Here is a 27,811-nt window from a genome sequence, read left to right as displayed (position 1 = left end):
ACCCAATGGGATGCATTGGCTAATGCCCTTATTTAATATGCTCTTAAAGCAAACTCATTTCTCCTCCGTGTTCTTTGTTCCTAAGATTTTATCCCAATTTATGCCTTCTAGCAAGACTCATAGTTTAGGGAAGTTGGCTCTTTTGAAATTCAGTGTCTTTGTATTCCCCTTATTTGTGTGATTTATACTGAAGCCAATTGACATGTGAATGCTGTTACCTAAATTGCCCCGTATTTCCAAATTCGTGATCAGGTCTGTTTTGTTGGTAATCAGTAGGTCCAGTAACGCTTTATTTCTAGTTGGTGCATCTACCATAGCTCATCCCTATCTGGAGACTATCCCTCCCTGACATGTTTCACCCTTACATGCATTGTAAGGACTAAGCCTGTAAGGGTGAAATATGTCAGAAAGGCATGGTCTCCAGGCAGGGATGAGCTCTGTTGCTTGAATGGTTGTATAGAATCTACCAAGCTAAGTGACATCATCAGTATGAATTTTCTCTTGTCCTGTCAGTGAATTTCAGTGCAACGTGGATGGGCTCCGTATACCTTCATCCAAACGGTTTTGCAGCAGTAGAAGCTTGGAGCAATGGCTCCCATATGACTCACATTTTTAGAAGGATTACATATATAATTCCTTATTGTGAGCAGTGAACCTGAATGACAAAGTAATGGATTGCTGCTCAGGCCCCCTAATCCAAATCCAGTGTAATCCCACAAAAAGTGCTGGCTCGGGCGTAAGGGCTCATCCCAGGTCTACATATGAAACTGGATAGAAGAAACCTGGGTATTCTGCACTACCAAGAAAACCAAATGGTCAGGCAGCTTAAAGCAGCCTCAGTCTAGCTCCGTCCAATCGAATTCAAGTGACCTGCTGTAGAGCCTCTCACCCTGTCACTAATTTGTATAGGCTTAGCGACTGCAGATAATCTTAAACACCTGTTCGTACCTGCTACAGAAATGTGCTGATCTGGGCAGTGTGCAGCCATAAACAGCTGTGTGAATAAGCCCTCAGTATGAGTATGAGTTTGTGATACAATAAAAGGCATATGCAAAAAAAATTTAAAAAGTACATTGCCCCCTTTACTGCATGTTTTGAGGATTTAGTGACAGCTTAACAACTGAAGTATATTGCTATTACTGGAAGACATTTATATTAAATTATTATTTTTTTATTGAGAAAAATGCCCATAATGTCTGAAATGTATGACTTCTCCGTAGATATCGAGATGAAATGCTCTTTTTCTTCCTGCATCCGGCCATCTTTTCTAGCTTCTAGTCAAAGTTGTAGTAAAGACAAAGGGCAAAGAACATAGCAAACATCTGTAGATAAACATGTAAAAGTTGAAACATGTAAAAGTTGAAGATTATAAAGCTATTAACCATTTTCCTTATGATGGCTACATGATTTAAACCCACAGAAAACATCAAATCTTGAAAGAAAAATGGGGAAAGTCTTGAGCTGTCCATAGCAATTAATTGTTTCTACTTAAAAAAACTAGTTTGATTTCTTCAGTCAAAATGTTTGCTTCACATTTCTTAGCCAGACCATGTCTAAAGAAGGTTTGCACTGGTAGATTTTTTGAACAAACGTTCCTATGAATTTTCATCAGAACATTCATATGAAAATTCTCAGTACATTCAGCAGCTTGATGAATGTCTTTTTGAAAGTAACTCAAAATTTCATTTGATTTTAGAGTGAATGGACTTTACCAAACAAAATACACATGTACTGTTAGAAATTCGGTCAAGAAAAAACCATTCTGCTTCTTCAAATTTTCTCACCACTGGAGTCGAGAATGAGGCATCAATTTAACCCCACTAACGATTAGAAGATCGAACAAATGTTCTTTCTACTAGTAATCTACTAGTGTATACCCAGCTTACGTGTCATTTTAGCTCCAGCATTACACCTATTACCAGAAAGGCAGCTATGACCCCATAGTGTTAATTTTCTTGAAATTAGAGTTAATTTGCTTTAAATTATTGAGCTATTTTCACTAGGAAATGGCAACCATGAATCAGACAGTCATGGATGGTCTTTCAAACATTTAATAAGTATCTTGCTTTTACGCTAATGGAATCTTTGCCAATGGAAGCAAGTGGGCCTTAGTCTAGCCATTAAATTCTATGATGCAACCTGAGCCATTGCCTTTTTTAATACAGGAATTAATTAAAATAGTTAACAATTTTAAAAATTTGTTTATTGATTTAGACACAAAGTGAATGTATGGATGTGATGGCAATGGAAACTATGACCAGATCATGTCATTTTAATTCGCAAAGACCAGGCTTATATGAAATGTATTAATTGTACTTTGCTTTTAAAATGGCAAAATGTGAATTAGAGAAATACAGTAGGAAGGTCTCAGATTGATAAGTCAATCAATCAAAGACCAATCAATTGTGACCACCAATGCATGTTCCCCTTAACAAAGATTAGTGCATGCTATTGTAGGAACCCTGTCACACTTACTTTCTAAAACATGTTTCCCAGAGGTTCACATATATACTGAATAACTAAGACTTTGGAAGTCATCCTGAACTTAACGTGAGAGCAGGATTACACCATAGGGCCCACATTTTATGGATTTTTAGGGGACAGTTCCTATTGCCATACTGTATATAAAAGGGGTCATTTAATTAACCTATGATTTCCACAGTAAAGGAGGGTGGGCTCATTCATTTAATAGCTATGGTTTCTTGCATTCCATTATAGTGGGGCCAATATTTTTCACCTAGTATTCCAAATAAACAAACATCAGGTGTACAGGGAAGAAGGATTTGCATTAGGCGGTGAGCACAATCTCAATTTGAAATACTGTTTTTTAAAGAAAGTGACTGGTTCAAACTAACTTTTGCCAGACTTCAATATAAATTTGAATGCAACCTGAACCACCATAACCAAACATACATGATCGTTTTTCTATTTGGCATAAAGCAACCCATTTAGTTGCTGTGATCCAGTACTGCACAGGGGTGGACTGACCATTAGGGCACTCAGGCGCTGCCCGAGGGCCCGGGGCAAGTAGGGGGCCCCATAAGAGGCTCCAGATACCTCTGTCTTCCCGAGGAATCTGTGCTGATCCCAGAGCAGTGCCGGAACAAAATGCAGCACTAAGCTCTCTCTGCCCTCATCCCAGGGGCCCCTCTCTGCCCTCATCCAAGGGGCCCCTTAAAAGCAACTGTGATAGGGTGCTCAGGACAGTAAGGCCTTGTTCACATTTGCAGTTTGGGGCGGTAAAACACCTTAGTTGAGCCCTGTTTTTACCCCCCAACTGCATCCCTTTTAACTGGGGGTGCGGGGTGTGCACATAGTTAGTTAGGTTGAATAAAGACACCAGTCCATCCTGAGTGAGTGTCTACAGTGGTCCCTTTCCCTGTACATTGCTACACCCACATCAGTCCCTATCCTCAAGGAGCAAACTCCAGGCAGGTAGTGTCATGGTTGGGATTTGAACCAGTGACCTTCTTACTGCTAGGTGAGAGTGCTAACCACTACACCACTGTGCAGCTGCAGCAGGAATTATACATCCCATCATGCTTGGAATGTGTAGCTCCTGGCACTTAGTCAAGAGAAAGGGGCGGCACTGCAAATGCCATGCAACCTTGTGCAGTACAGTGACCAAAGGGTTATAGCAGGCAGTGAGGCATCGATTGTCCTCCTCATCACCTGCTTTAACCCCTTGGATCCCACATTTGAACGCTGCAACCGCATGCATTGTACATAGTTGCAGGGTGTTTGCAAAGTGGCCTCATTCACTTGAATGGGTAGCGATCACCCACCAAATGCAAAAGGGTGTATAATTCCTGCCACACCATGTGTACATTCTCAGCTGCTGCCTCTGCAGCTAAAGGGGGGAAAGGATGAATGTATGTAATGTTGGCAGTGCAATATATAGGCAGTGCTTTGTGTGGGTGTGGCTTTAGTGTGGGTGGGCACACAGGAGGATCCATGATCGCAAATTGCCCAGGGGCCCAGTGAGTTGTCAGTCCACCCCTGGTGATGCCCTTAGGAATCCTGCACTTTTGATAACTATGACTTCATTTGTGATAGAACAAACAAAAATATCTGCATGAATTTGTTTATTTATTCTGTATTTGCTGTCTGCACAAGACACTCTTGATTGTGCAGTGTGATTATTGAAATAAATCCAACTTCACGATTAAGGGAGTAGTTGGCATCATCCCTTAATAATACAGAATACCAAACTGGGAGAACTGGGATTTGGATTTTTAAAAGGCAACCATGCAACTGCTAATAATTTTAAAATTCCTTATATTTTATTTCTTACATATTAAAAGAATTCCATCATTTTTGAATTTACAACATACATAAGACATAAAAACATGTTTTCAAACAAGAACTCTTGTTTGAAAAAATGGTTTTATGTCCTGTGTATGTTGTAAATTCAAAAATGATGGAATTCTTTTTTAATATGTAAAAAATTAAATACAAAAAATATTAAATGTATTAGCAGTTGTATGGTTGCTTTTAACAATCCTGCCACAAGGGGCTCACAGTTTGGTTTTCTCGACTGTGCAATGTGAACAGAGGAGCACAAATTCATAACAGTATTTACCATGTATTTTAATCTTTGCACATTTAACCCAAAGTTCATAGTTGTTAAAATTGACTTAAATATTTTATTTAACTTTAGCTTACCTCAGTACCAAGAACTCCAAAGCCCACAGCTCCAGTTATGGAAACGTATTTCTGCAAACTTTTGGCAATGGTAATAAAACAGCCCTGGGACACAGGAAAATTTAAACATTTACCATATAATGTACCATATAAAGAAGAAGCACTTGCACCTAACCTTAATGCTTAATATAACCTTGATGCAAAAAAAAAGAAAGAAAGCAGGAACCAATTCTGTGGGGAAAAAAATCACTAACCCCTTTCACAGTATGGCACTTTTCAGGCATTTTAGAGCTAAAAAATAGCACCTGTAAAGCGCCTGAAAATCTCAAGCCACCCCAGTGTGAAAGCACTCAGGCTTTCACACTGGGGCTGTGTGCTTGCAGGACAGGAAAAAAAGACCTGCAAGCAGCATCTTTGGGGTGGTGCGGGAGCGGTGTATACACCACTACCAAAACACCCTGCCATTGAAATGAATAAGCACCTCTGCCAAAGCGTCTGCAAATCGCTTAGGCATCGCAGCAACAAAAGTGCTTAGGCAGCGCCCCAATGCAGGTGCTTTTAACCCTTTCCTTGGCCTCCTAGAGGGGATTTAAAGTGCCCCACTAGTGGCTAAAAAGTGCAGCTATAACAGCGCAGTGGCCTCACTAGGGTAGGGCCACAGGGGGCTCTAACCCCCCCAACATCATACTGTGCCCCCCAATTAAAATGTTTGGCATGGCAATTAGAGAGCGATTCTCTGTAGGCTCTCAGCTGCTGGAGGGAGAGACACACAGAGGGCATCGCTATGTAATAGCGGTGTGGATCATCCTCTGTGTCCTGTTGTGTAAACTTTGCAGTCCGGGTCTCCTGCTTGTCATAATGACAGAAGGCAGAGCCAGCTCCAGCAGTAGTGCTTCCACCTCTAAGCCCACCCCTCTGTTTGTGCAAAACAACATCTCCAACCTGTAATGTGTGGAGAAGTGCACACAGCAGTAATATGCAGGGCTGCATGATGTCAGTGTCCCGACTCCCGACCATCAAAGGGAGGGGGATATTTGCATCTCATCTTGTTAGCCAATAATGCTTTATCCATGCTGTAGCCCCTCCCTCTCCCCCTCCCGCCCACCACATTTTGTCTTCAATTACAGGAAGAAGCCAGAATCAGTCCTCAGTTTGCCAGCACCCATGTGAGTTTTTTTTTTTCTTTATGTTTACTCCAGGGAAGGAAGAAGGAGGTTTTGCAGCAGCATGGATAGCCATAGATTCATGCTTTTAGTGCAGGTGATGGAGGAAGAGGGACCAGCATTCTCTTATCTATTCATGTTGTCATGTATTTACTCTGCCACTACCATCTAACCCGCCACTATCACCTAACCTGCAACTACAACTTAGCCTGCCACTACCACCTAACCTGGCACCACCACCTAGCTTGCCACTACCACCTAACCTGGCACTACCACCTAGCCTGATACTACCTCCTAGCTCGCTACTACCACCTAGACTGGCACTACCACCAAGCCTGCCACTACCACCTAACCTGGCACTACACCTAACCTGCCACTACCACCTAGCATGCAACTACCACCTAACCTGCCACTACCACCTAGCCTGCCACTACCACCTAACCTGGCAATATCACCTAACCTGCCACTACCATCTATCCTGCCACTACTACCTAACGTGGCACTATCACCTAACCTGCCACTACCACCTAACCTGGCAATATCATCTAACCTGTTACTACCAACTCCCCTGCCACTACTTCCTAGCCTGCCACTATCTCCTAGCCTGTCACTACCACCTAACCTGGTACTACCTCCTAGCCTGCCACTACTACCTAGCCTGCCACTACCACCTAACCTGGCACTATCACCTAACTTGTCACTACCACCTAGCCTGCAACTACCACCTAACCTGGTACTACTTTATATCACCTAACTTGGCACTATAACCTAACCTGGCAATACTATATATCACCCAACCTGACTCTATAGCACCTAACCTGGTTCTATACCACCCTAACCTGGCACTATATCACCCTAACCTGGCACTAGCCCACCCTAACCAGGCACTAAATCACCAAACCTGGTACTATATCACCTAACCTTGCACTATATCATCTGCCAGTATACTACCCTAACATCACTTGATGTTGATGTGCCAATTATGAAAAATATTTATCATTTTCCTTCCACTTCACAATTATCTGCCACTTTTTTTAGTCTATCGCATAAAATCCCATAAAAATGCATTTACGTTTTTGGTTGTAACATGACAAAATGTGGAAAATTTCAAGGGGTATGAATACTTTTTCAAGGCACTATGTGTGTGTGTATATATATATGATTTTTATAGCTGGTCCCCCTACTTTTGGCCCTGTACCCCATGTGCCCCTCCTAAATATGAAAGCTAGAGATGCAACTGTAATGCCCCATACACATAGTTGGACATTCCAACCACAAAATCTGTCTGATTTTTTCTGACGGATTTTGGCCGAAACTTGTGTTGCATACACACGGTCGCACAAAGTTGTAGGAAAATCCGATCGTTCTGAACGAGGTGATGTCAAACACGTACGTTGGGACTATAAACGGACCAGTAGCCAATAGCTTTAGTCTCTTCGTTTATTCTGAGCATGCGTGGCATTTTGTCCGTCGGAATTGTCTAAACACGCAGGTACGTTAGATCAGAGGGGGGCAGGGTCACCCATACGTCACTGGGGAACCCCATGGCTTCCCTCATCAGCATCAGAGGGGGCGGGGTCAGGTGACGGGTGGCCCCGCCCTCCTAATATAAGAAACGTCAGCGCTGGGATCCCCGCAGTGTCTCCGCAGTGGAGACAGAAGACGGATGTATGGACAGCGGTGGACTGAAAATCACCCGTCGCTGGATCAGATCAGCCATCGCTGGACCCCAGAGAGATGATCATCCGTCGCTGGATAGCAAGAGTGGATTACCCCTGCTGGAATCTTTTTATTTTTTTAATAAAGGAATTTTTCATAAATTTGTCTTATTTAACCATTTTTACACTTTCTTTGTGAAATGGTAGGGGTACTTTTGTACCCCCTTACCATTTCAAACAGGGGGGGTGGGATCTGGGGGTCCCCTTGTTAAAGGGGGCTTCCAGATTCTGATAAGCCCCCCGCCCGCAGACCCCCACAACCACCGGCCAGAGTTGTGGGGATGAGGCCCTTCTCCACATCAACATGGGAACATGGTGCTTTGAGGGGTCACAGACCCCCAAAGCATCCTCCCAATGTTGAGGGCATGTGGCCTGGTACGGTTCAGGAGGGGGGCGCTCTCTCGTCCCCCCTCTTTTCCTGCGGCCTGCCAGGTTGCGTGCTCGGATAAAGGGTCTGGTGTGGATTTTTAGGGGGACGCCCACGTCAATTTTTTTTTTTCAATTTGACACGGGGTTTCCCTTAATATCCATACCAGACCTGAAGGGCCTGGTAATTGAATTTAGGGGAACCCCCACGCTTTTTATTTTTATTTTTTATTTTTTTATCAATTAATGAATTGTCGGCTAATACAGAGATCACTCATTGAGTGTTATCTGTATTACGGGAGCCGACAATGGAAAGTGATTATAAAAGACTTTTTTTCCTTGCGAAATTATACTTTGTGCAGGGACAGTTCTAAGCACGGGAAACATGCGCCCCTTCACAGGCATACTATAGACACCCCCCAGGTACGAAATTTAAAGGAATATTATACGTTTATTGTTTCACTTTAATCATTATTAAAATCACTGCTCCTGAAAAAACGTCCGTTTTTAAAACTTTTTTTTTTGCATTGATCCATGTCCCCTGGGGCAGGACCCAGGTCCCCAAACACTTTTTAGGACAGTAACTTGCATATTAGCCTTTAAAATTAGCACTTTAGATTTCTCCCATAGACTTGTATAGGGTATTCCGGCTTTTCAAATTTGCCGCGAACAGTCCAAATTGTTCACTGTTCGCTGAACAGGCGAACAGGCAATGTTTGAGTTGAACATGAGTTCGACTCGAAGCTCATCCCTAATATATATATATTAATTCACTGCCTGTCGTCTATTAGAAACTGTACACACTGTATTAGATACTGTGTACACCGCCTGCACTGTATTAGCAACTGTACAATGGTTTCACTGTATTATATACTGTGTACACCACCAGAAGTGTATTAGAAACTGTACATGCTGTATTAGATACTCTGTACACCACCTGCACTGTATTAGCAACTGTACAATGGCTGCACTGTATTATATACTGTGTACAGCGCCTGCACTGTATTAACAACTGTACAACAGCTGCACTGTATTGTATATTGTGTACACCACCAGAAGTGTAGTAGAAACTGTACACACTGTATTAGATACTGTGTACACTGCCTGCACTGTATTAGCAACTGTACAATGGTTTCACTGTATTATATACTGTGTACACCGCCTGCACTGTATTAACTGTACAACAGCTGCACTGTATTGTATATTGTGTACACCACCAGAAGTGTAGTAGAAACTGTACACACTGTATTAGATACTGTGTACACTGCCTGCACTGTATTAGCAACTGTACAACAGGGAATGCACTGCAGTTATAGGCTACACTGAATGCAGAGTATATATATATATATATATATATACACACATATATATACATATATATACACACACATATATATATATATATATATATATATATATATATATATATATAGACTAGACTGTATATATATTTATTTTTCATACATCATGGGACACAGAGTCAGGCTGATATTCATTACCTGCTAGGTTTACTTCATTATTAGGTGAATGGACACTGGTAGACCAAAGGTCTACAGACAGGAAGTGATCCCCTATATAACCCCTCCCATACAGGAAGTACTTTAGTTTTTTACCAGTGTCTGTAAGGTGGATGGCATGGTTTATTAAAGCACTCTGATCTCCTGGTCTCTAGTTCCACAAATGGTTCCAAAATGAATCAAGGGTTTGAACGATCGGATCCATTTGACACAGGCTTTTATGCTTAAATGTGAATAAAGAGAATGATTGCGCTTACCCGAAGGTACTCCATACACCATTCCCCATATTGCTTTTATTTGAACTGTGATCACTTTTATCCATATATGTCCGTTTTTATTAAATAAAACCTGCCATTTTTGACCTGCACTATCGGAGCCCCCTTTTTTCTCTTTTTTCCATGTTCTGTGGATATAAGCCTTTTTTGGGTTCCTGTATTGGGTTTGAGTTACCTGTTTGTGGGTACCCCATATTTATTCATTGGTCCCCTGTGGACTTATTGCCGACAGCCCTGGTTACTTGATTTATCTACATGATTGCATTATTATTGCATTTTTATTAATAATTTTTTTTTACTAGTAATGGCGGCGATCAGCGATTTTTATTGTGACTGCAACATTATGGCGAACACATCGGAGATTTTTGACACATTTTTGGGACCATTGTCATTTATACAGCAATCACTGCTATATAAATGCAGTGATTCCTGTGTAAATGACACTGGCAGTGAAGGGGTTAACCAGTGGGTGGCAGTGTAGGGGTTAAGTGTTCCTAGGGGTGTGTTACTAACTGTGGGGGGCTGGGCTTTCATTTAGTGAACACTGATCTCTGCTCCAATCACATGGAGCAGAGATCAGCGTCACTAGTTGCTAGGCAGAATGGGGAAATGCTGTTTACAACGGCATTTCTCCATTCAGCCGCCCCGTGAGACAATCGCGGGTATGCCCGCGGCAATCGAGTTTGCGGGACCCGCGACCGGACTCACGGGGGTCCCAACCGGCACGTGAGTGCGCCGCCGGTGGCATGCTCGCGATGGCAGGGCGGCATTAAAGATTGGAAGTACCTGTATGCCAATATGCCTGTCCGTGCCATTCTGCCGACGTGCATCGGCGTGCGCCGGTCGGGAACCGGTTAAGCTGTGTAGACCAAGCATGTGGTGCTTCCAGAAGGCAGCTGTGGGACACAGAGCAGGCTCTTAACAGACACTTGCAGTGATTCATTTTTCCTTACCTAGGTCATGTGAGTCACCAAGTGTTGCTTGGCAGGCTAAAGGTGCTTAGCAGGATTGTTGCATAGGGGCTTGGTAAATCCTATTAAAGGGTCTCCCTTCTGAGGTGTTTTAATATTACAGCCAAGTACTCTTTGTTTGTGGCTATTAAATGTCTTCCAAAAAGAGGAGTGGGACTAACACCACAGGGAAGGGCATACCTATGTCGTCAGTAGTTCCTGAACCTAGTCGTATCCCTAGTGTTGTATCCCCTGAAGGACAAAAGGCTCCCGGGGAATCTGCGGCGATTCGCCTATCTGGTATTGTGCCTACATTCAACGCTGCTGCTTCACCTTTTATCACTAAGGATGAACTATCCTCAGCCCTAGCTGGGTTAGAGAACAGGATTTCTGGCATGATTACCTCCATCCCACAGGATGGCAGGAAGCGTGACAGATCCCCCTCCCCAGAGTCTCCTAGTCTGAAGCAGGAATGGGTTGAGGATGGGAAGGGCTTAAAGCTCAGGATTCAGTGGAGTGCCAGCAGATAAGTCTGCTTCCGAGCAATCTGGACAAGAAGATATCCATCTGGACAAGAAGATATCCAGTCAAAGTCTGCCTCTCAGTCGCAGAGGCTTTTGATCCCGACTCTGACCAAAATGGTTTGCTCTGCCTTTAAGTTGCCTCTTGCAGAATTGACTGAGGCCCCTTGGCCCTCTTTGGGATCTCTGAGGCCATTTCAGGTCGCATAGACTTTTCTGCTACACCCCCTGTTGGAACAGGCAGTGTATACTGATTGGGAACATCCTGACAGGACTTTTTTTGCCTCCTAAAAGGTTTTCCCTTTTATATCCCATGGATGAAAAGTTTGTTACAAAATGGAGCATGCCAGCCGTAGATGCAGCAGTCTCTTCCTTAAATAAGAACTTAAAGTGTCTGGTAGATAATGCACAGGGCACAAGACCCTGTTGACAAGAAATTGGAGTTGTTATTATTAAAGGCTTCCTTTTCTTTGGCCAGTTCAGCTATTCAACCAGCTGTTGCAGCAATTGGTATTTGCCATTCCGTAAAGGATCTGGTCAAATGGCCTGATAGGCCTAACCAGGAGGATGATCTGCCTAAAAGTAAGACAGATATTCCTCGAGCGCTGTGCTTTGCTGTTGATGCTTTAAAGGATTCAATACAGCAGGTTTCTCGCTCTCTTGTCTGTATGTACAGTATGTGCAGACTTTTATGGCTTAAGAACTAGTTAGCTGAGCTTCCTTGTAAAAAGTTATTGGCAGGTTTCCCATTTCATGGGGAACGTTTAGTCGGTGATCACATGTACAAATATATCCAAAATATTTCTGGGGGGAAGAGTTCTCTACTTCCTGTGATGAAAAGCACCAGATGTGCCTTGTTTAAAAACCCAGGGACTGCTTCCTCAAATGTCTCAGCGTCAGGGTGGTTCCACCGGCAACAGGGGGCTTCAGCCAGGGGCAAGCCGCAAGGCCAGGGCCAGAAAAGGCCCCCGGGACCAAAATTCTTCTAAACCCAGCACCAAGCCCTCCTTTTGAGGGGATGCCCCCATGTCATCGGGTTGGGGGGAAGGCTGCTGCACTTTGTGGACATTTGGAAAACAACAATTCAGGACGTGTGGGTCTTCTCAATTATATCTCACAGTTACAAGCTGGTTTTAGGGGGAGGTCCCCCTCAGAGGTTCTAAGATCCAGCGTTCCCTCGGATACTCCAAAAAGAAACTTATTGCTTCAGGCACTACATCATCTACTGCATCAAGGAGTGATTATAGAGGTCCCTGTATTCAAAAGGGCTTCACAGGGTTTTACTCAAACCTGTTTACGGTTCAGAAGCCAAATAGGGACACAAGGCCCATTTTAGACAATTTTAGCCCATTTTAAACAAGTATATATTGATACAGTCCTTTTGGATGGAGTCTGTCTGCTCAGTAGCAACCTCACTCCAGAGGGAAGGCTTTTTAGCCTCCATTGATATAAAGCACGCGTACATACACTTGCCTATCTTTCAGCTTCATCAGAGGTTCCTACGTTTTGCAGTAGAGGAACGTAATTTTCAGTTTGTGCCTCTACCCTTCGGGCTTGCTACAGCTCCATGGGTATTCACAAAGGTCCTAGCACCAGTAATGGGTCTTTTAAGGGTCCAAGTGATCCTAGTGCTCGAGTATCTGGGTGACCTCCTGCTCAGAGATCACTCAGTACAGGCTCTAGAACATAAATACCTAAAAGTCAGCCTTGAGACCAGCTTAAAGTCTAAGGTATTTAGATCTGATCCTAAACACAGTCCAAGCAAGAGTATTCTTACCACCCGTAAGGATCTGTGCTCTGAAGGATCAGGTGCATCAGATAAGGGGCACCAGACAACCCTCCATTCAGCTTTGAATGAATCTTCTAGGGAGGATGGTATCCTCTTTCGAGGCAGTGTGCTATGCCCAGTTCCATTCCAGGCCCTTACAACAAGACATCTTGTTGGCTTGGAACAGAGGAAGAAAAGCCCTGGATTATCCATTGTGCTTATCTCCTCAGGCATGCTTAAGCCTAAACTGGTGGTTGCAGGATCAGAACCTGCGAAAGGGAAAATCTTTTCTCCCGGTAACTTTGAGAGTACTGACTACAGATACCAGTCACTAAGGCTGGGGAGCAACCCTAGATGGGCTCACAGCTCAGGGGAATTGGTCATGGACAGAGCAGACCCTGCCCATCAACGTCCTAGAATTACGGTCAGTACGTCTTCAGGACTGCCCCATCAGGATTCAGTCCGACAATGCCACTGCAGTGGCCTATATAAACCACCAAGGCGGTATCAGGAGTCGTTCAGTTCTGAAGGCGGGGAACTGCATACTAGCCTGGGCAGAGGGACATGTGCCAATTATATCGGCAGTCCATATCCCAGGAGTAGAGAACTGGAAGGCAGATTATCTCAGCTGGCAGCAAATCTGCCCAGGGGAATGGAGGTGTTCCAGGAAATTTGCCAATGTTGGGGATGGCCAGAGCGCGACCTACTGGCATCCAGGTTCAACAACAAGCTACAGCAGTTTGTGTCTCGAACAAGAAATCCTCTGGCAATTGGAGCAGATGCTCTGATAGTCCCATGGAGCCAGTACTCCCTGGTTTATGCTTTCCCTCTGATCCCTCTCCTTCCACATTTTTGCTCAGGATTCAGAGAGAGGGGGTTCCAGTCATTCTGGTGGCACCAACCTGGCCCAGAAGGCCCTGGTTCCCGGAGTTTGTGAGACTGACAATAGACGGGCTGTGGACGCTTCCATGCAGGGCCGTCTTTAATATTGATTGGACCCTGGGCAAAAATTTTCTTAGGGCCCCCCTCCCCCCATGCAATTTCGCTCTCCACCTTCTCGGAGACATACAATAAATAGCAGCTAGACTTAAAATCAGTTTACTGTATCAGATCAGGCAGCGATTGCGATTGATTGCCAGGGGTTACAGCATATCATTACTGCTTACTGACTGGTTGCTAGAGGTTAAAGCACTCCTTAAGGCTCACTGATTAGTTGCTAGAGGTTACAGCACATTTCTGCTTGTTGATTGGCTGCTAGAGATTGCTGTACAGTAATACCGCTCACATGTTGCTATAGGTTACAGCACATCTTCTCCTCACTGCAGGGGGGCATGATATACCTATGAATGCTGCCTTTATTTACATATCAGTGCAGTTGGCCTCAGCTATTTACATATGCATGTCACTGCTATTTACATATGAATGCCAGTATTTACATGTAAACACAGGTATGCAGGTGAGTCATCTGTACACAACAATAGGGCAGAGCTGGGCAGCATTAGTAGCAGCACAGGACTAAAACTTCAAGGGACAAGGGAATGTAAACTGGGATAGTTGGCAAGTATGAGACAGCTGCTTTGGGCCCCACAACAATGACAGGGCCCAGGGCAGCTGCCCCTTTTGCCCTGCCTTAAAGACGGCCCTGCTTCCATGTCATCCTAATCTACTGTCTCAAGGTCCTATATTCCACCCCAACAGGGGCGGACTGACCCATCGGTCATTCGGCCGCCGTCTGAGGGCCTGGAGCCATTGCTGGCCCGTGGCCGGCCCAACGAGAGGACCCTTGAAGCGGCTGTAATAATACCTCTAACAGCGCGCTGCTCCCCGCCGGCCCCTCCTTCCCTCCCGTCTGTCGCAGGTGCTTGCACTGTACACTACATCACCTAAGATGGATGAGAAGGGAGGAGGGGCCAGCGGGGAGCAGCGCACTGTTAGTGGTATTATTACAGGCATGACCGGGGTGAGTGAAACTTTTATTTTACTGGAGGGCCGCCATCGGAGGGAGGGGGCGACTGCAGTACAAATGTATGGGGCCCGGGCCAGACTTCAGTGTGCTCTCCCCCTCTCCACACTACCCCCCCAGTATGCTCTCCCCCCAGTGCCCCCCTGTGTGTCCCCCCCAGCATTGCCCTGTGTGTCCCCCCCAGCGTTGCCCTGTGTGTCCCCCTGTGTGTCCCCCCAGTGTCCCCCGTGTGTGTGTGTCCCCAGTGTCCCCTTGTGTATGTCCCCCTCCCCAGTGTCCCCCTGGGGGCCCCCCTGTGTGTGTGTCATCCCTAAGTGTCCCCCTGTGTGTCCCCCCCAGTGTCCCTCTGTGTATGTCCCCCTCCCCAGTGCCCCCCAGTGTCCCACCCTGTGTGTCCCCCCCAGTGTCCCCCCCTGTGTGTGCCCCCTGTCTCCCTCTGTGTGTCCCCCCCAGTGTCCCTCTGTGTGTCTCCCCCTGCGTGTCCCCCCCGTGTCCCCCTGTGTGTCCCACCAGCGTTCACCTGTGTGTGTCCCCCTGTGTGTCATCCCCCAGTGTCCCCCTGTGTGCGTCCCCCCTCAGTGCTCCCCTGTGTGTCCCCCCCAGTGTCCCCTTATGTATGTCCCCCTCCCCAGTGTATTCCCCGTATCCACCCACGTTCCCCTGTGTGTCCCCCTGTGTGTCGCCCCCCCTGTGTCCCCCCAGTGTCCCCCTGTGTGTCTCCCCCAGTGTCCCCCTGTGTGTCCCCCCTGTATTCCCCGGTGTGTCCCCCCAGTGTCCCCCTGTGTACTTTCTCCCCCCACCCAGTGTTGCCCTGTGTGCTCCCCCCAGTGCCCCCCACCTCAGTGTCCCCCTGTGTGTTCCCCCCAGTGTCCCCCTGTGTGTGTCCCCCCCAAGTTTTCCCCTGTGTGTCCCCCCTTAGTGTCCCCCTGTGTGTGTCCCCCCCTAGTGTTCCCCTGTGTGTGCCCCCCCAGTGTTCCCCTGTGTCCCCCCCAGTGTCCCCCTGTGTACTTTCTCCCCCACCCAGTGTTCCTCTGTGTACTTTCTCCCCCCACCCAGTGTTCCCCTGTGTGCTCCCCCCAGTGTCCCCCTGTGTGCTCTCCCCCCCAGTTTTCCCCTGTGTGTTCCCCCCCACAGTGTCCCTTTGTGTCCCCCCCAGTGTTCTCCTGTGTGCCCCCCCAGTGTTCCCCTGTGTGCTCCCCCCAGTGTTCCCCTGTGTGCTCCCCCACAGTGTCCCCCTGTGTGCTCCCCCCACAGTGCCCCCCTGTGTAAACCCCCCAGTGTCCCCCTGTGTGCTCCCCCCGAGTGTTCCCCTGTGTGCTTGCCCCCCTGTGTGTGCCCCCTCCAGTGTCCCCCTGTGTGCTTCCCCCCTCCCCAGTGTCCCCCTGTGCCCTCTCCCCCTTTCATAGTGTCCCTCTGTGTCCCCCCTCAGTGTTCTCCTGTGTGTCCCCCCTAGTGTTCCTCTGTATGTTCCCACCAGTGTTCCCCTGTGTGCTCCCCCCCACAGTTTCCCACTGTGTGCCCCCCCAGTGTTCCCCTGTGTGCTCCCCCCCACAGTGCCCCCTCTGTGTGCTCCCCCCCAGTGTCCCCCTTTGTGCTCCCCCGGAGTGTTCCCCTGTGTTCTCTCCCCCCAGTGCCCCCCTGTGTGCGCCCCCTCCAGTGTCCCCCTATGTGCTTCTCCCTTCCCAAGTGTCCCCCTGTGCCCTCTCCCCCTCCCAGGGTCTCCCTGTGTGCTCCCCACCCCCCACAGTATCCACCCTGTGTGCTCCCCACAGTGTCCATCCTGTGTGCTCCCCACCCCCCACAGTGTCCCCCTGTGTGCTTCCCCCTCCCAGGGTTCCCCTGTGTGCTCCCCCAGTGTCCCCCTGTGTGCTTCCCCCTCCCCAGTGTCCCCTTGTGCCCTCTCCCCCTACTCAGTGTCCCCCTGTGCCCTCTCCCCCTCCCAGGGTCCCCCTGTGTGCTCCCCACCCCCCACAGTGTCCATGCATTGTGCTCCCCACCCCCCACAGTGTCCCCCTGTGTGCTCCCCACCCCCCCCCCCCCCACAGTGTCCCCCTGTGTGCTCCCCACCCCCCACAATGTCTTCCTGTGTGCTCCCCACCCCCCACAGCGTCTTCCTGTGTGCTCCCCCCAGTGTCCCCCTGTGTGCTCCCCCCCAGTGTCCCCCTGTGCCTTCTCCACCTCCCAGGGTCCCCCTGTGTGCTCCCCACCCCCACAGTGTCACCCAAGTGCTCTCCCCAGTTTCCCCCTGTGTGCTCCCCCCCTCCACAGTGTCCCCCTGTGCCCTCTCCCCCTCCCAGGGCCCCCCTGTGTGCTCCCCACCCCCCACAGTGTCCCCCTGTGTGCTCCCCACCCCCCACAGTGTCTTTCTGTGTGCTCCCCACTCCCACAGTGTCTTCTTGTGTGCTCCCCACTCCCACAGTGTCTTCCTGTGTGTTCCCCACCCCCCACAGTGTCTTCCTGTGTGTTCCCCACCCCCCACAGTGTCTTCCTGTGTGTTCCCCACCCCCACAGTGACTTCCTGCGTGTTCCCCACCCCCACAGTTTCTTGCTGTGTGTTCCTCACCCCCCACAGTGTCTTCCTGTGTGTTCCCCACCCCCACAGTGTCTTCCTGTGTTTTCCCACCCCCCACAGTGTCTTCCTGTGTGTTCCCACCACCCACAGTGTCCCCCTGTGTGCTTCCCCCTCCCAGGGTCTCCCTGTGTGCTCCCCCCCTCTCCCCAGGGTCTCCTTGTGCGCTCTCCCCCAGTACCCCCCTCCAGTGACACCCTGTGCCCCCCTCCAGTGACCCCCTGTTTGCCCCCCCAGTGTCCCCCTGTGTGCTCTCCAACCCCACAGTGTCCCCGTGTGCTTTCCCCCTCCACCAGTGTCCCCCTGTGCCCTCTCCCCCTCCCAGGGTCTTCCTGTGTGCTCCCCCCAGTGCCTCACTGTGTACTACCCCCCACAGTGCCCCCCTGTGTGCTGTGCTCGCCCCCAATGTCCCCCTGTGCAGGTGTGGCTTGGGACGCAGGGGGGCCCATGACCTACAGTCTCTAAATTTGACGGCATGGCTATTGAAGCCAGGGTGTTAAAGGACTGTGGCATCTCAAGACCAGTGGTGTCTACTCTAGTGACTGCTAGAAAAGATGTCTCTAGGAAGATTTATCATAAGGTCTGGAAGACTTATATTGCTTGGTGTGAAGCCAGAAAATGGGATCCTCAGAAATATGTGATTGGGAGAATTCTCTCTTTTCTACAGTCAGTTGTCGAAATCAAATTGGATTTGAGTACAATCAGAGGTCAAGTTTCACCCCTATCAATATTCTTCCAAAGGCCTTTAGCCTCGCATTCACTGATCTGAACATTTATGCAAGGGGCAACTCGCTTGTTTCCCCCCAATTAGGTCATCTATGTGTCCTTGGGACTTGAACTTGGTGCTGCCTGTGTTACAGAAACAACCATTTGAACCAATTAAGGAAATTCCATTAGACTTGCTGTCATGGAAGCTAGCCTTCCTGATGGCTATCACCTTGGCTAGAAGGGTATTGGAGTTGGCGATCCTTTCATGCAGGGAACCATACTTGATGCTTCACCATGACAGAGTCGTGTTAAGACCTGTTCTATCCTTTTTGTCAAAGGTGGTGTCAGCCTTTCATTTAAATCAGGACATTATTTTGCCTTCTTTTTTCTCTCAGCCTCATTTGGCAGAAAAGATATGGCTGCATTCTTTGAATGTTGTTCGGGCAGTCAAGGTTTATTTGTCTAGATCTGCGGAGATCCAAGGATCAGACTCTTTTTTTTTGTTTTGCCAAAAGGACCCAAGAAGGGGCAGGCATCTTCCAAACCTTCCATTGCCAATTGGGTCTATCAATTGGTCGGTCTGAAACATAAAGGTCCTCCCTTTAGGGTGAGAGCTCATTCTACCAGAGGTGTAGGAACCTCCTGGATTTTTCGGCATTAGGTATCTGTGGCTCAGATTTGTAAGGCTGCTACCTGGTCTTCAGTGCATATGTTCACAAAATGTTATCAGGTGGATGTCCGGGCAGCCGAGGATTCGGCTTTCAGCCTCAGTGTACTGCGGGCTGCCATATGAGTTCTGATGGCTATTGTTTGGCAGGGTGTTTCCCTCCCCTCAAGGCTATTGCTCTGGGATGTCCCAGTAGGTAATTTAAGAAGAGGGACAGGTTAGCTAGAGCTACTCCAAATATTATTGCCTAGTAATGCCAGTAGTGATGAAAGGACTATCTTGGTACCGAGATAGTCCTTTCATCACTACTGACGTTACTAGGCAATAATATTTGGAGTAGCTCTAGATAACCCACCCCTCTTCTTAAATTCTATTAGGATGATGGTACCCACCCCTACTCGATGTTTATATACCAAGTGAGGCATCACAAAATGTAACCAGCAGGTAATGACTCTGTGTCCCATGATGTATGAAAAACAAAATAAGATTACATCATAATTACCTGTAAAATCCTTTTCTTTGAATACATAATGGGACACATAAATCCCCCCCCCCCTCCTTTTTGAGGATTTAGTGGTTCAGACAAAACTAAAGTACTTCCTGTATGGGAGGGGTTGTATAGGGGATAACTTCCTGTCTGAAGACCTTTGGTCTACCAGTGTCCATTCACCTAATGATGAAGTATAACCCAGCAGGTAATGAATATTAGCCTAACTCTGTGTCCCATGATGTACTCAAAGAAAAGGATTTTACAGGTAAGTACGACGTAAAAATCCTATTATTAATACACCACCTGAAGTGTATTAGAAACAGTACACCACGGAATACACTGTAGATATAGGCTGCACTGGATGCAGAGTGTATATATATATATATATATATATATATATATATATATATATATATATATATATATATATATATATTTATAGATATATATATTAATACACCACCTGAAGTGTATTAGAAAAAGTGTACCACAGAATGCACTGTAGATATAGGCTACACTGGATGCAGAGTATATATATATATATATATATATATATATATATATATATATATATATATATATATATATATATATATTAATACACTGCCTGCACTGACTAAATATGGAGTAAACACTGACTATATAGCCTATGCTAAATGTATATATATATATATATATATATATATATATATATATATATCAAATACACTGCCACTAACTGAATAATCTGCCTGCTTAATCTAACTCAAACTATCTCTCTGTCCACGCCAACAACACTACACACGGCCGCTCTGTAAGCAGCCTTATATAGTGTGGGGCGTGGACTTAGTTCCCCTGAGCCATGATTGGCCAATTACGACTCTCTCAGCTGAGCGCGCTGTGATTGGCCAAAGCATGCAGGTCAGGTGAATGCTTTGGCCAATCATCATACAGAAATGCACTGTGATTTGGAAGTGCACTATGTGGCCTTCCACAGCGCTCAAATTTTCCACGAACACCCCATATGTTCGGTTTGTTTTAGAACAAACGAACACCCAATGTTCGAGTTGAACTTACGTTTGACTCAAACCATGGGTTCATCCTTAATCTTTACATTAAACATCTTTTTTCCTCTGAGGTGGTTTGAGGCATGCTCCCTTGGTACGCGCTTCTCCCACTTCGGTACTAAAAGATATGATAGAGGCACTTGATCCTAACTGTCTCCAGAACCCCCAGTAAATAGTAGACCACAAGGAGTCCCTCTCCCCAGAAATTATGCCCAATATATGTTTTGACAAGTGCCTTACATTTTCTCATTATGCATGATGTCACGATGCGTTTGCACCTGGATTTGTATTTTGTAACCTATATCAAGATATGTACTGCAATACTTTTGAAGTTCATAAAGTTTTTATACACTGGTCATGTAAAATTTAAAAAATATATATATATTGAACAGAAAGGCGGCTGAGGCAAGGAATTTGGAACCATATACAGTACTGTAGTTTCCCTCCAAAATGGGATCATAGGAATCCTATGATAGGATTGTTCTTTTTATTTACATGTGCAATGTTATATGTGATAATATTTTACCTGATTGTTAGTGTAACCTGGAGTATTTTCCATACATTTCTGTCTGTCCTTAACAACCACAGATATGACTGGGTCCTCTCGTGTGCAGCAGGCTTCTGGCCATGCAGCAGAAGGATACAAATCATGGTAATGTGAGTTATTAGCAAAGTCGCCAAGCCCAGATATACCACAACACGACATCTGAAACAGGCAAATGGAAAATATATTTTATTTTAAAATAACAATTAAAATAAAGCAAAATCATATTTATTCTCTTCAAATATACAGTATGCCCAATATTCCCTAAAATTTGTGAATGAAGTGCAGAAATTAAAAAGAAAGAACGTAGAATGGGAGTAAATGTATACTTGTTCACTTAAGTTAAGTATATTTTATGCGTATCTACATCACTATTGCATAAAAAAGTGCAAAAATTCTTCAGATGCATAAATATTGTTAGCACACCTACAGTATGTTAAAAACATATTTCAAATTAAATTTGCAAGCGTTATACTATATTGTGAAGCTCCTACTTCTCAATATTTTTTTCCAGGTGGATTTATTTTTCTGCCAAAGGTTTTTTTTTTAAATTTAACAATAAAAAATTCAATTCATAAGTCAAAGCAGCTTTTTTGGATAGTAAAAAATGGTTAACCACTTAAGCCCCAGACCATTTTGCCAGCCAAAGACCAGAGCACATTTTGCGATTCGGCACTGCATCATTTTAACTGACGCCAAAAAATTTACGCCAAATAGAGACACAAATAGAGCTTTCTTTTGGTGGTATTTGATTACCTCTGCTGTTTTTATTTTTTGCGCTATAAACAAAAGTAGAGAGACAATTTTGAAAAAAACGCATTATTTTTTACTTTTTGCTATAATAAATATTTTTTTAAAATATATAAAAAAAAACAATTTTTTTCCTCAAGTTTAGGCCAATACGTATTCTTCTACATATTTTTGTTAAAAAAAAAAATCACAATAAGCGTTTATTGATTGGTTTGCCCAAAAGTTATAGTGTCTACAAAATAAGAGTTAGTTTTATGGTATTTTTATTAATAATTTTTTTTTTACTAGAAATGGCGGCGATCTGCAATTTTTATTGTGACTGTGACATTAAGGTGGACACATAGGACAATTTTGACACATTTTTGGGACCATTGTAATTTTTACAGCGATCAGTGCTATAAAATTGCACTGGTTACTGTAAAAATTACACTGGCCGTGAAGGGGTTAACCACCAGCTGGCTAGGAAGGGGTTAAGTGTGTCCTAGGGAGTAATTCTATCTGTTAGGGGGCATGGCTATGTGTGACACATCACTGATCATAGCTCCTGATCACGGGGAGCTATGATCAGTGACAGTGTCACTAGGCAGAACGGGGAGATGCTTGTTTACATTAGCATCTCCCCATTCTTCAGCTCCGTGAGACGATCGCGGGTATCCCCGCGAACACCGAGTCCACGGGACCCGCGATCCTACTCACAGAGCTCTCGGGTGGGACACACGCACGCCACCGGCGGCGAACACGTGACCACATGGCAGTAAATTCAAAGGGACGTACCTGTACGCCAGTTTGCCCAGCCATTTGCCATTCTGCCAACGTAAATGTACATGCGGCAAGTGGTTAAAGTGTTACTGAACCCACAACAGTAAAATCAGTCTTTATATGCAGTAAAGCATGTTTGTTATACTCACTGTGGAACCTAAGGGGTTAATCCTCCGCATTATGTAAGAAGGCTGTTTGATCCTGTCTTCTTTGATCTTCCCCCTCTTCTGCAGTCTCCAATCCATCTCCTAATAGTACAGAGCCTTGGGGGCACTTTGCACATGCTCAATTTGGTGTGTATTGCTAGAGAGTTTTTTTTTCCAGGTGGGTTTTTTTTTTTCAGGTAAAATTAGATAAATTGAGCCCTCAGGAAGGAAGCTAGATCACTGAGCTAGATCGCTGGTTTAAGGTCACTTTATTTTTTTCACCTGCTTCCAGTGGATGAAATGCGGGGAAAGAGGGTCCCTAAAATGGGGCACTTTTCCTAAAAGCACTGGCGCCCACTGAATCCAAGACCCCTTTGGGCCCATATAGTTTAGGCAGTGTGTAACAAGATGGCTGCTGCTGCTTTTATTTAAAAAAAAAAAAAGCATTTTTATGTTCTCTGTACTGTGAGAGAGCAGATATAGTGAATGCAGGGTCCTGGGTTTAGTAACACTTTAAAACCTGCTATCTTTGTTCCATTGTAGAGATTTTCCTTCACTTCCTGTCACAAAACAACAGAAAGTGAGAGAAAATCCACACAGTTGTCACTAGAAAATGTATCCACATTAAAAGATGTCTTCTCTGTTCCTGTTCCAGTGACAACTGTTCTGGGTAACACTGACCAACAAGACAAATAGAGGTGGTTGGAGCTCCCAGCTGGGACACAGATTGCAAGAAAAACCTAAAGGACAAGAATAAGGTTTCAACACCCAAGAAAATGTTGTCCACTTTTGTCCTTCTGGTGTCACCTTTTGTAAGTGTGAGCCTGCCCAGTGTCCAAATACACCACAACACACGTGACTCCATGTTAATCTGTAAGAGTGAACTTCACTGTGGGATCCAGCATTACCAACCTATCCTTCTTGCTCAGAAAAAAAAACTGATATGGGTTTTAACTCTGTACTACTCAAAAATCAAAATCAAAATCAAATTTTTTCAAGGATAAAAGATTAGATAAATTTTAAGTATCACTAATGCATTTTGTTCAGCATTGCATGCATTTTTTCAATTACATTAAAACCAAGATGTCAGGGTGCTATTCCGAATAAGAATGAGCCGGTGCTTAAAAGTAGTCAGAAGAATAAAGATGTGCAAGTACTGAAGAAAAGACCTTGCATAGTTGTTACTACTTGACTTGGCTGTGATTGTTTGCATAGAAATGCGCTCACGCTCACAGACACCTACTGCCAGAATTGGAGCCAAATGTCCTATATAAGGTCAGTGGCTGCACTTAGACTTTGCTGGATGATCTTCAGCTACCAGTACTCCTTGCTCCTGTGTTCCTTGTATCCTTGGATTACCCAATACCGACCCGACTTGCCTCTGGACTTCTCTACTGCCTGATCCCTGGTTTTGACCCTGGCTTGCTCTAAGGACTCTGGTTTTCTTGCTCTACCATGTATGATCCTGGCTTGCCTTCCTTTGTATAACTTTGGCTCTCATTCTGACTTCGCCTCTACAGTCATGTCCCACCAGCCTGCTCCTGCTTCTTCCTTGGGTGCCACCTTGCCTGTGGTCACTGCCCTGGTTCAGCTACACACCTGGGGCTACAGAGGACCTGCCATCTGCCCTGACAGACCAGTTGACAGCTATCCAGTTCCTCTGCACTGCAAATCGCTTCTACCTAAACGGTACCCGTGCTTCTTTAGGTCTAGCACTCCCTGTTCCCACCTTCAGGGATGCTTGGCACTTAGCAAAACATTGTTCGGTATTCTTGTGTCATGTACCTGGTCTGAGGCAGATGGGATGAGAGGGCTTCCCTTGTGGCGAATTAATGCTGTGAGCTCAATATATTTTCTATAACACTGGAACAAAGAAGGACTAAACATTTTTTTTTGTTTCTTCATCATACAGGTATGACACAAAGATATCAGAGTATTTTGACACTGTAATAGGATGGGTAATTTGCTGAATTATCAGACAGTAACTTGCAGTTTACTTAAAAGGTGCAAAGTGGAATCAATAAGGCAAAACAGGGTTGGAATAGCAAAAAACACGTGTGTGCGGCAGAATAATACAAAACAGACTATGATAGCTACACAGTAGCGAAACTGGTTTTAGGGATTTTAAATGAAATTGTAGCCCGGTAAGGTCACACATTTCCATCCCTATTATGGTCAAGAATGGGGGGAGAGCAAGGGGGTAGGACTTTAAATGAGGCACGTGGTAGCAAAATAATAATTTGGTGAACATAACTGAAATTTATTGGTTGCCATAAAATACAAGTTGGGTACATTAAATATAAACATATTGAGGTGATGTATGGATAATACAGTATATCTCAGTCATAACATGATTGTCACATAAAACAGCAAGCAACAACTTTCCAAAGTACACCAAAAGCTTGATGAGGATAAATTGTAAAATTTTGATAATGCCTGCAAAATCTCGGGCCTCTTGGATCCTTGAGTAGGATATAAAGTTAGCTAACAAGGCTGTATGGTTATTGATAAATAACATGGCGTAAGGCAGCTCTACGCGTTTAATGGCTGGAAGGCCACTCGTCAGGAGCCAGCACTTGATGTTTCTAAAAATAGAAATATTGACATTAACTTACATAATAGAATAAATGTAGATATGGGCAGGGGTGAAACTGTAATACAGGCATCTGCAGCAGTTAAAGTGGGTGTTGTGTGCTTCAAGCACAATATACACCTTAAGCTACCCCTTATTGCTGGTGTTCTGTAATACAGCCATCTGCAGCAGTTAAATTGGGTGTTGTGTGCCTCCAGCACAGTATACACCTGAAGATACCCCTTATTGCTGGTGTTCTGTAATACAGGCATCTGCAGCAGTTAAAGTGGGTGTTGTGTGCCTCCAGCACAGTATACACCTGAAGCTACCCTTTATTACTGGTGTTCTGTAATACAGGCATCTGCAGCAGTTAAATCAGGTGTTGTGTGCCTCCAGCACAATATACACCTGAAGCTACCCTTTATTGCTGGTGTTCTGTAATACAGGCATCTGCAGCAGTTAAATCGGGTGTTGTGTGCCTCCAGCACAGTATACACCTGAGGATACCCATTATTGCTGGTGTTCTGTAATACAGGCATCTGCAGCAGTTAAATTGGGTGTTGTGTGCCCCCAGCACAGTATACACCTGAAGATACCCCTTATTGCTGGTGTTCTGTAATACAGGCATCTGCAGCAGTTAAATTGTGTGTTGTGTACCTCCAGCACAATATACACCTGAAGCTACCCTTTATTACTGGTGTTCTGTAATACAGGCATCTGCAGAAGTTAAATTGGGTGTTGTGTGCCTCCAGCACAATATGCACCTGAAGCTACCCTTTATTACTGGTGTTCTGTAATACAGGCATCTGCAGAAGTTAAATTGGGTGTTGTGTGCCTCCAGCACAATATACACTTGAAGCTACCCTTTATTACTGGTGTTCTGTAATACAGGCATCTGCAGCAGTTAAATTGGGTGTTGTGTGCCCCCAGCACAGTATACACCTGAAGATACCCCTTATTGCTGGTGTTCTGTAATACATGCATCTGCAGCAGTTAAATTGGGTGTTGTGTGCCCCCAGCACAGTATACACCTGAAGATACCCCTTATTGCTGGTGTTCTGTAATACAGACATCTGCAGCAGTTAAATTGGGTGTTGTGTGCCTCCAGCACAGTATACACCTGAAGATACCCCTTATTACTAGTGTTCTGTAATAAAGACATCTGCAGCATTTACAGTGGGTGTTGTGTGCCTCCTGCACAATATACACTTGAAGCTACATCTTATTGCTGGTGTTGTTCTGTTTCTGTAACACAGGCAGACAGCTGAAGTAATTACAGTTGGTGTACCGTGTCATCTGCTCAGTGTGCACCTAAAGCTACCCAATTGCTGGTTTTCTCATCTCCCTGCAGGCCATTACTATGTCTGGAAGGCCAACAAGGAGAGGCAGAATGTCACAAGCCAATAAAAGAGGGCAAGCAGGCTCTGCGTCTAGAGACAACAGTGTTGGTCGTGGACAAGGTGCATCGTCATCAGCACGTGGCCATGGGACACATTTGTCCTTATTTTCGGCAGCTGGACGTGTTGAGCCGCATCATGCTGAAGACTTGGTAGAGTGGATGACCAAGCCCTCCTCATCCTCCTCATCCTCTCTCACCCAGGCTCAGGGTACTAGCAAAGCAGCTGCCAACACGTCCTCTTTCTTCGTCTCAATGTCATCAGCCACTCCTGCCCTAGACCCACCATGTCCTCCAGAGGAAGGCAGTAGCATGAGTGCAGAGAGAGGGGATGCTCAAGAAGGACAGCAATCTGGCAGTCACGTTCTACCAGCTGCAGCATACTGCCAGGTTTGCTCCAGTGGTGAAGAGGGCGCTGCCTCTGCACGTTATTCCATAAGTTCTTTGGTGTGGGCCTTTTTTGAGAGGAGTGCATCAGATCGCACCGCTGCTATCTGCAACATATGTCTCAAGCATATCTCGCGTGGCCAAAACATCAGCCGCTTGGGCACCACATGCTTGACCAGACATATGTTGACCTGCCATGCAGCTCGTTGGCAAGCGTGCCTTAAAGACCCACACCAAAGAACAAAGCGGACCTCTCCTTGCTCCTCCTCAGCTGGGATCTCCAACCCCACTAGACCTTCAGTCCTCTCTGAAACCTGCACTGAGAGGAATGAAGGTGTAGAATTAGGTGTGTCACAGCCAAGTACTTGCGGGCACTCTGCTAGCAGTACACCCGATTGTACCAGGCAAATTTCCCTGCCCCAGCTGCTGGACCGTCAAAAGAAGTTCACTCCCAGCCATCCACATGCCCAGCGGTTGAATGCTAGCTTGGCTAAATTGCTAGCACTTCAGCTGCTGCCTTTTCAGTTAGTAGACTCGGCCCCCTTCCGTGAGTTTGTGCAATGTGCAGTTCCTCAGTGGCAGGTCCCCAAACTGCACTTTTTCTCACAGAAGGCGATTCTGGCTCTCTACCGGAATGTGGAAGGCAATGTCCATGCCTCGCTGGACAGGGCGGTCAGTGGTAAGGTGCATATTACCGCTGACTCATGGTCCAGCAGGCATGGACAGGAATGTTACCTATCTTTCAGGGCCCATTGGGTCACTCTTATGGCAACTGGGAAGGATGCAGGACAAGGTGCAGTAGTGTTGGAGGCTGTTCCGCCACCACGCCTCCAAAATGCTACTACTGGTGGTGACACACCTCTCTCCTCCACCCCCTCCTCCTCTTCTTCCT

General features: G+C 45.8%; 1 protein-coding gene across 1 annotated transcript in view; it reads right to left on the bottom strand.

Annotated features, from left to right (window-relative positions):
* Positions 1 to 1,060: 1,060 nt before the first annotated feature.
* The window catches only part of LOC143982549 (tetraspanin-18-like), a 132,036-nt gene continuing 105,285 nt past the window's right edge, over positions 1,061 to 27,811 (bottom strand). Inside the window, exons 6-8 of the mRNA XM_077481389.1 lie at positions 20,892 to 21,071; positions 4,666 to 4,749; positions 1,061 to 1,322 (exon numbers count right to left, since the gene is read on the bottom strand). Of these exons, the coding sequence (XP_077337515.1) occupies positions 1,275 to 1,322; positions 4,666 to 4,749; positions 20,892 to 21,071 (312 nt within the window). The 3' untranslated portion in view covers positions 1,061 to 1,274. The remainder of the gene's footprint in view (positions 1,323 to 4,665; positions 4,750 to 20,891; positions 21,072 to 27,811) is intronic.

The sequence above is a fragment of the Lithobates pipiens genome, unplaced genomic scaffold (assembly GCF_037356315.1).
Source record: "Lithobates pipiens isolate NorthernLeopardFrog02 unplaced genomic scaffold, aLitPip1_a1.2 Scaffold_16, whole genome shotgun sequence".
NCBI classification, from domain to species: domain Eukaryota; kingdom Metazoa; phylum Chordata; class Amphibia; order Anura; family Ranidae; genus Lithobates; species Lithobates pipiens.
This window is presented reverse-complemented; position numbering and strand designations above follow the sequence as displayed.